Source organism: Galeopterus variegatus, unplaced genomic scaffold (assembly GCF_000696425.1).
Source record: "Galeopterus variegatus unplaced genomic scaffold, G_variegatus-3.0.2 Scaffold22775, whole genome shotgun sequence".
Lineage (NCBI taxonomy): Eukaryota > Metazoa > Chordata > Mammalia > Dermoptera > Cynocephalidae > Galeopterus > Galeopterus variegatus.
This window is the reverse complement of record NW_007748886.1, coordinates 2,601-11,455: the sequence shown is the minus strand read 5'-3', so window position 1 is coordinate 11,455 and position 8,855 is coordinate 2,601. Positions and strand designations below refer to the sequence as shown.

The 8,855-nt window shown below is 53.6% G+C and overlaps 1 protein-coding gene across 1 annotated transcript; it reads right to left on the bottom strand.

The window, feature by feature from the left end:
* Nucleotides 1-702: 702 nt before the first annotated feature.
* On the bottom strand, nucleotides 703-8,131 carry LOC103583416 (receptor-type tyrosine-protein phosphatase S-like; the record flags this gene model as incomplete). Its single annotated transcript, XM_008564733.1, has 3 exons — nucleotides 7,998-8,131; nucleotides 1,456-1,601; nucleotides 703-844 (listed from the first exon to the last, which is right to left on the bottom strand). Coding segments are annotated over exons 1-3 (379 nt in total), but the record flags the coding sequence as incomplete, so codon positions are not given.
* Between the last annotated feature and the right edge of the window lie 724 nt (nucleotides 8,132-8,855).

Sequence of the window (8,855 nt, the reverse complement as noted above, 5' to 3'; positions counted from 1 at the left end):
CGGCCCCTATTACCTTACTTTAGAAATAAGGAAACTGCAGCTCAGGGAGGTTCATTAACTTGCCCAAGGTCACACAGCTACAAAGTGGCATCTTTGTTCCTTTGGGGTAACCACCCCTTACTAAACCATCTATGTGGCCTGACTCACTCTTTGGGTCCATGGAGGAACCTGGCCAATCACAGTATTTATTCCTCCTGAGCCACAGTTAGCTCAGGGAGGGGCATGTGACCCAAGCTAATTGGGGAGGGACGGGGGAAGCTCACTGAGGATAAAGTCAATATGGAAGAAAACAAAGCCAAGAGGCAGAGAGAGACTGAGCCCTGAGAATACTCATAAGCCGCTGGATCCAGCTGAACCTGAAGCCAGCATACTCCCTGGACATTCTAATTACACAAACCAATTAACTGTCTTTCTTACTTGAACCAATTTGAGTTGGATCAGCCTCTTGTAATCAGAAGAGCATGATCAAGACAATAAATGAGGATGACTCGAGCCCCTTCACTTCTCTTTCCTGCAAAGGCTCAATAAATCCCCACCAGTAGGCTCTGGGCCCCGGTAGTGTTACAGGCCAGAAAAGGAAGAACAGGTCCTCCAAAAGATCCAAAGCAGGAGGCTGTGGAGCCACTTTCATGGCTCCTTTGGTATTTGTCCCCAAAGTCCGCAGCCCAGTTCCTCCCCCACCCACCCTGGGGAGCTCAATACCTCGGAGGACAGTGAGCTTGGCATGGACCGTGATCTCCCCAACCGAGTTCTGGGCCACACACTCGTACACATTTTCATCCCGGGGTGTCCGCAGTGGCTGGATCCTCAGCACAGCCCCTGCACTCTCATCAAACTCGATTGTCTGCCGGGGGCAGGGGAGAAAGGACAGGGTGAGGCTGGGGTCCCAGAAAGGTTCCCATCCAGTTTGGGCTTTAGGGAGATGGTGGTCACCCCCACAGTCCCAAGGGTGACTGGAAGAGGAGCTGAGGGTGTACCTGCAAGTGTGTGGTGTCCAGCATAAATGCGCTGGAGATAGAGACCCGGGTCTGGGTACATATGACAAGCAAACAGTGTAGTATGCATGTGGTAGGTGACACATGCATGTAAGCCCATGTGACAGGCATGCAAAGGCATGTAAAGGTGTGCTGTGACGTGTGTGCCTGATCACGTGCATGCACTCAGAGTTGTGAATTTCCTTCTGTGTGCAGTGGTGCTGTGTGTGAGAAAAGACTCAGAGAGGGCAGGGCCTTGCCTGAGGACACACAGCACTAAAGTAGCCCTCACTGAGCAGGCAGGTGGGGCCACATGGCAGGGAGGGAGTGGGAGAGGGTGCCCAGCCACGGCTGTCCATGATGGTTCCCCATGTGGGGATGGCATCTGTGATGTCTCCCATGGCTGAGTGGCTGTGGCCTCATCTAGAGGGGAACGGGGGGAACTCTGGCCCAAGGCTTCCTCCCCCCCACGCTGACTCACCTCAAAGCGCTGAGAGTTGACCTTCTTGCCCTTCTTATTCCAGGTCACCCGTGGCTTGGGGTCGCCCGTGGCCTGACACACGAAGGAGGCCACGCCCCCTGACACACCAATCTGGTCTTTGGGTTCTTTGATAAACCTGGGGGGCTCTGGGGATACAGCAGGAAGATGGGGGACTCTGGTGGGTCCAGGCATGTGGCTAGGACCCCACAGAGTCATGCAAACATGTCCTCTACCCCCATCCAGCCACAGAGGTACCACGTGGGCCCAATGGGAGGGCTAGAGAGAGAAGGGGAGGTGAAAATGACAGGCTGCCGCCAAATGCCCTCCCCACCCCCACCCCATGGCATCTGGGGGCCCACAAAGGCCCCCTATCCCCACCTGGACACAGCAGCCACACACGCTCACATGCGGACATAACCTCACCTGGGCACACGCACTCGGACCCAGTGCCACAGGAGTTGGTGTAAGGGAAACCCCTGAGACTCTGGGGTCCCCAAACTCAGCACATGGAGGCCCCCAGTGGTGACCAGCCCAACCCTGGAGGGCCCTTAAAAAATTTAGAAGGGGATAACTTGATCTAATTCCCTAGTGGGACATGTGGGGAAACTGAGGCACCATGTAGGAAGGGACCATGGGATATGGCATCAGAGCCAGCATTTGAACCCAGAGCTCCAGAGTCTCGGTCTGTGGGAGGCGTCCAGGAGGTGGCTGGACACGAGGAGTCAGGGCTTAAGAGAGTGATCTGAGCTGCAGGCAGGGGCTCAGAAAGGGTGAGTGACATCTAATCCTTCCAACAGCACACAGGGGCAGGGTCACCATAATCCCCGTTTTATATGTGAGGAAACCGAGGCACAGACCAGGCAAGGCACTTACTCTGGTTGGACACACACAGCAGCCAGTGGCTGAGCTGAACAAAGCTCATTTCTCCAGGCTGTGGCTCTCGCACCCCCATTCTCCATCCCCCACAATGACGATCAGATGTATTAAATCTCTCCAAGAAAGTCTCAAGTGGGAGTTACTATGTCTTTTAACACCTTAAGCAGCCTCAACAGCCTCTGCCAGGACAGGCTACAGTGTCTATCCAGAATTCATTAACCTTGTTTTCTTTTTATTGACTATTTTCTCAGTAACTTTGAATCACCAGAAGGGATACTGGGTTTCCATTCCCAGCAATGCTAAAATGTATCTCATAAAATGAACTGAGAATTGAATGAATCTGAGATTCTTAGGAATAGACTCAAGGGCTACAACATACTTACAAGGTCCCCTAGAAAGCAACCTATATATCCAACAAAAGGGGACTGACCAAACGAATACCGGGATATCCGTGCAGTGGAATACTATGCAACTGTAAAAAGCGGCAAAGATGCTTTTTAAATGAACTGCTATTGATGGAACATTTACTACTAAATGCAAAAAAAAAAAAAAAAGGTCAGGGGTAAAAAAGCATAGCAAATGCTACTGTTGTATCATAAGGAAAAAGAAAATGGGGAAGCGTGTGTGGTGTGTGTGGTGTGTGTGCGTGTGCGTGTGTAGGAACAGTGGCTGCCTCTGGGGAGAGAAACTGAGTCACTGGACACAGGGAAGGAGACTTTGTACCTGGATGCTTTTTTGGATTTAAAACTATTTAAAGATAAATTGAAGTTATCTTTTAAAATAAAATTGTTTAAACAAAAAAGTGAGCTGATTAAAGAAAAAGAGCTAGATAAAAGTTTTTTTTTTTAAGTTAGTAAAAGTCTGGGTCTGAGGAGAGGCAGAGGTTGAGCAAACTTGAGCAACATTTTGTCTTTGGGCCTCCAGGATCGGCTGGAAATGGGTGGAGTCAGTGCAGGGAACGCATGGGTTTATTTGGAAAGTTCTGGAAAGCTCCAACTGTTCAGAAGCACAGAAAAGCTCAAGGAGGCCTCAGGTTCCAAATCTAGCTGCTCAGAGGCCCCAACTCCTCCTATCCATGGCTCAGGCTGGGCTCTGAATAAAACACAGTCCCTGCCCTAGTGGCCGGACAAGTCTCACCTCCGTCATGCAAGGTCTGCTCCTGTTGATACGACCATATGTGTCTGCATTGGCCATCTCTCTTGAAAATCCTAGACCTACTGTATACATAGGCATGTGTGGCTGCGCTCAACTTCTGTGTATCCCTCTAAGGCAGTGACTGGTAATCCCAGTGTACAAACTCAAGAACATTAACAGGCTTGCCTAAGGTCACAGAGCCCAGAAATGACAGCAGCAGGATTTGAACCCGGGTCTTTGTCCTGAGCTCACATCTTTCACTCCTATCACATCCTGGCTTTGATCCTGATCAGGGCAGATGCCTTGCTCCATGCTGAGCCCCAGGCTGGGCCTGCCTCCCTGGTTCTGACTGCCTGGGCTGCCCCCTCCTCTCCTAGGAATGATGACCAGGGGCCATATGTGTCCCCAGCCAAGGACATGGGGAAAAGTCACTGCAGCCAGGTCAAGAATCTTACTTCTGGTAAAACTGTCCCTCGGGAGCTGCTGGAAGGCAGGGCAGAAGCTGGCTGTGGGTAGCAAAGAGGCATCCAGTGGCTTGTTTATGACTCTGAGCCAGAAGACGCCCAATGCACCCTTCAATCCAGTGAGCGAGGAAGGACGGGAGCTGGACTCAGCCCCCTGTGCTGTTCCTCCCTCCTGCACCCCCTTTCTCCTCCCTGCATCTGGCAGCTCCAGCCTCAGCTCGGCCAGCACCTCCCCTGGGGAGCCTCCTCAGATTCCTGCAGGCTGGGTCAGGATCCCCTCATGTCCCCACCCTGCCAGGGTGTGTCCCCCATCAAGGCCCTGATCGCACTGGGCTGCGATACCTGGTTATGTGGTACCCTGCAGGAAGGGCAAGGGGCAGTCCCTGTCCCCTAGGACCCTGTGCCTCCTCTGTATCTGGTGACCCTGGAGAAAATGAAGCTCTTGACCTTGTTACCCACTTGCTCCTGGGCTTGGAGGGGTTACACCTCCCAAATGCTCTCCCTCTGCCGAGCAGATGCCTTCTCAGTCTATCTCCAGGCGACTCAGGGATCCGAGCCAGCCTGGAAGAGCTTTCTCTACCCACACTGAGTCCCCCATTAGAAAATTTCTTGCGGATGCTTAAAAGCTCTCCTTGGGACAAGCCATCCCCCCTCTTTTCAGAGAAGGGGCTGAGCCACAGGAAGGACATCTGGGCCTGACAGCAAGCACTCACGAGCTGCTAGGCCTGGCAGGGCTCGGCACTGTTCTCATGCCTGTGTCACGGAGGAGCAAAACCGAAGCTCAGAAAGGGTCAGTGACTGGCTGCTGGTCACACAGCTCGTGGTAGGCAGAGCTAGGATTCCAACCCAGTCCCACCCGGCTCCAGGGGACTGGAAAGAGTGCATGCTGGATAAATGGGGTTGTGGGTTTTCACCAACCACAAGCACCATGGGTGTCCCCATTTCTTAGATGAAGAGACTGAAGTTCAGAGTGGTGATGCCGACATTGCAGAGGTTGGGAAGGGAATCCAGGCCTCTCTGGAGGCTGGGGCCTGAGCCTCCCACTCTGTAGCCTGGCTTGGCCCGATTTCTGTTTTTCCATGTTAGATTCTGCAGAGAAGACTCTGGTGCCAAAGCTGGTGACCCACCCACCCTGTCCCCTCCAACCCCGCCCAAGCCAGTCCCACAGCATCCTGGGAAGGCCCCACTGGGCCAGAAGCTGTTTATGGAGCATAAATTGTCCCTCTTGTTGCTGGCTGGTGAACATTTCTGCTGCTTGCCTGGGGCTCTCCGAGGGCTGCGGCCCCCACTCATCTGCTCCCCAAAGACCTAGGCCATCTCCTGAAGCTGTCAGTGCCAACCACAGTGCCCACAGCCCCGCTGCTGGATCCCACACAACAGGGCTCCTGCTAAACAGACTCACCTGCTGTGGTCGACATGCCCCAGCCTTGGAGAAGGGAGACCTGGGTTTGAGTCTAGGTCATTACCAACACCTACAGTAATACAGCAGTAATGATTACAGAGCCACTGAGCAAGTCACGGCTACACACTGGGTGCTGACATCCTGGGTCACACTTCCCTCACCATCCACCTGGACCAGCAGTCACCTCGACCCCGGTCCCCTGGCTCCCACCTACAGTCTGTTCTCCCTGCAGCAGCCAGAGGTCACCCGTGAGCCACCTGTGACTCATCGGGTCCCCTCTCTCCTCTGCCCACAGCCCTCCATGGCTTCCACCTTCCTCAGGGAATAGCCCAAGTCCTCCCCGCAGCCTGTAAGGTTCCGCACAATCTGCCCCGTCCCCTCCCTCCTCCCTGTCTCCTCCTCCTCACTCTGCTCCAGCCACGTGGGCTCCTCAATATGCCTTCAACACGCCAGGCACGGTGCTGCCTCAGGGCCTTTGCACATGCTGTGCCCTCTGCTTGGGACACCTTTCCTCTGGATGCTCATGGGGCATACCTCTCAGCACCTTTAGGTCCCTGCTCAGATGTCACCTCGTCACTGCAACCTTCCCTGACACTACCCCGCACTTAAAATGCAGCCCCAAACTCTCCCCTCACATGCTCGTCCCCTTTCCTGCTGTTTTGCTCCCCAGTACCCCACCATGCCGTACACATAAATGTCTTTCCCTCACTAGCATATCAGCTCTGTGAGGAGGTGGGATGTTTGGTTTGCCCCCTGTGCCTAAAACAGCACCTGGCAACCAGTAGATGCTTATTAAAAACTCACTGAATGAATACACGGGAACCAGGATTCGAACTCAGGTTGGAGAAGTCTCCAAACTCCATGACCTCCACCATGCTGCCTCAGTTTCCCCACCTGTAATGAGGACAATCCCAGCTCCTGGGCTGTTGAGGCTTCAGTATAATGATAAATAAGATACCATATCATGCCCAAGACTGATAATTATTATGGGAACAAGACGTTGAAGTTGTATATATATTATTTATTCAGTCAGCTAAGTTATATTAGTGATTCTCACCTGGGGGTGAGACATTTTTGTCTGGAGGCTTGTTGGACTGTCACAACTAGAGGGTAGGGTGCTCCTGGCATGGAGCAGGTGGAGGCCGAGGATGCTGCTAAATGTCCTGCAATGCACAGGACAGTCCCCAGCACAGACATGATCTGGCTCCAAATGTCCACAGTGCCAAGGTGGAGAAACCCAGAATTAAATGAGTAAATGAAAAACGAACCATGCTCAGCACCTGTGGCCTGCCATTCCCACTGCAGGGAACAGAGCTCAGGAAGACACAGGCCGTGGGGGTGGCTGGACAGATCACAGCCCACCCATGCCTGGCCGCTGGCACCAAGGCGGTGTGGGCTGGGAACCAGGCTCTGGCACCAGGCAACCGGATTCAAATCTCACCATGACCGCTTCCTGGCTGTGACTTCATCTTGCTGTACCTCAGTTTCCCCAGCTGTACATGGGGGATGATGATAACAGCATTCACCCCACCCCATCAGGTTGTGGTGACTGACCGGAATGTGTAAGGCATGGACTAAAACCAACATGAAAACCAGAAAAAGCATGAAAGGACGAGGCAAGGGAGTATGTCTCCAGGGTCCTCACCTCGCAGCAATACTTATTATGCTTCCAGTGACACAGAGTCGCAGGCCCACTACATGCCAAGCAGCAGGCAGGGGCTTATTGCAGGACCTTGGCACAAGAATACTGGGATGCAGGCAATGTTGGGAGCCCCGTTCAATCAAGGTGGAAATAGCAGGTGAGGTAGGTTGAGTCACTGGCCCAAGATCACATAGTAGGTCGGCAGCAGAGCCAGGATTCAAACAGCCTGAATGCGGAACCCAGTTTTTCTTTTCCCCACTGCCGTGACCCACTATGTCCCCACAGGCCTGAGTGATGCCTCCTCTAGGTCCCTCCTGGTGGGGTGGGTCTTGGCGTTGGGCCTGAAACTGACCCTCATCCTTTTCATGTTACAGCCAGAAATGCAGCCTTGCCCATCTGTAAACTACACCAACCTCTTTCACCTCCAGCCTTTCCATGTGCTGTCACTTCCACCAGAAATGTCCTTTCCATCAGCGAACTCCTATACACACACAAAACCCCAGCCCCAATGCCCTTTCTCCCAAGAAGCCTCCTCTGGCTCTTCCTGGGAAGGTTTCTCTGCCTGTGTGTCTGCCACTGGGTGCTGGCGTTTCAGCTCACAGCAAGGGAAGGTGAACACCGTGGCTGATTCAGGAGTGACCTCGAGTAAGTCCTTGCCTCTTCTGAGCCTCAGTTTCCCTCATCAGGAAATGTGGAAGGTAACAGAACCAACACATTGAGTTTTATGAGGCTCAAAGTACATGCAGCAGGTAATGTCTGTGCTCAGCACCAAGCCTGGTGCACAGTTAGCGCTGGGGAAACAGACACTGTCAACATCATTCCCATCGCTGGTTTATTAATGCCATTGCTATTATTTATCTCTGAATCTCTTAGGGCCCAGCACACAGCAGGCACTCAGCCTCATACACGGAGCACGGAAGCTCCATTTCACCAAACGGGGAGCCCTGGGGAAAAGGTGGGGACACGTGTTCACACACACACACCTGTAAACATGCGACTCCCGCACCCTTGCACCGCATCTTACCTTCTGCCGTGCAGCCTCCGACTAGCAGGACCACAAGGAGGCCCATGGGACCAACGACAGATGCCACGCCAGGGCCCCAGGCAGACGCCATGCTTGGCAGTGACCTCCGACCTCCACCCTGGAGCGGGGATGGCCCCCGGTCCCTCACGGAGAGGCCTCGAGCCGAGCGTCAGATGGGGCAGCGTCTGCAGAGAGAAGGCAGTGGCCATGAGAGAGGGCAGCGAGGAAATCGGGGGGACCTTCATGGAGGAGGCAATGGGAGGATCCCAGAGCGATGGGGAAGGGTCACGGGGGTGGGGGGCGGCATAGGGTCACAGAAAAATGGGAAAGGGTCATGGGGCGATGGATGGAAGAAAGTGCTAGGCTCCTGCTATAGGCCGAAGGTTTGTGTCCCCCCAAAATTCATACATTGAAATGTAATCTCCTGAATGATGGCTTTAGGAAGTGGGTCCTTTGGGAGGTGATAAGGTCATGGGGGCAGAGCCCTCCTGAGTGGGATTAGTGACCTTATAAAAGAGGCCCCAGAGAGCTCCCTCGCCTTTTCTGCCATGTAGGACGCAGAGAGAAGGCGCTGTCTCTGAAACAGGAAACAGCCCTCAGCAGACACCGAATCTGCCGGTGCCTTGATCTTGGACTTCCAGCCTTCAGATCCGTGAGAAACAAATGTCTGTTGTTTATAAACCACCCAGTCTGTGGTATTTTGTTACCGCAGCCCCCAACCCCCAGCTGAGCCCCAACCCCAGCTAAGTCTCAACTCTGATGAAACCTCGACCCCACACACTAGCGGAGCCCCAAACCCTGCATAAGCCCCCCATCCAGGACTGAGCACCTCTGGCAGGGCGAGACTCCAGCCCATGC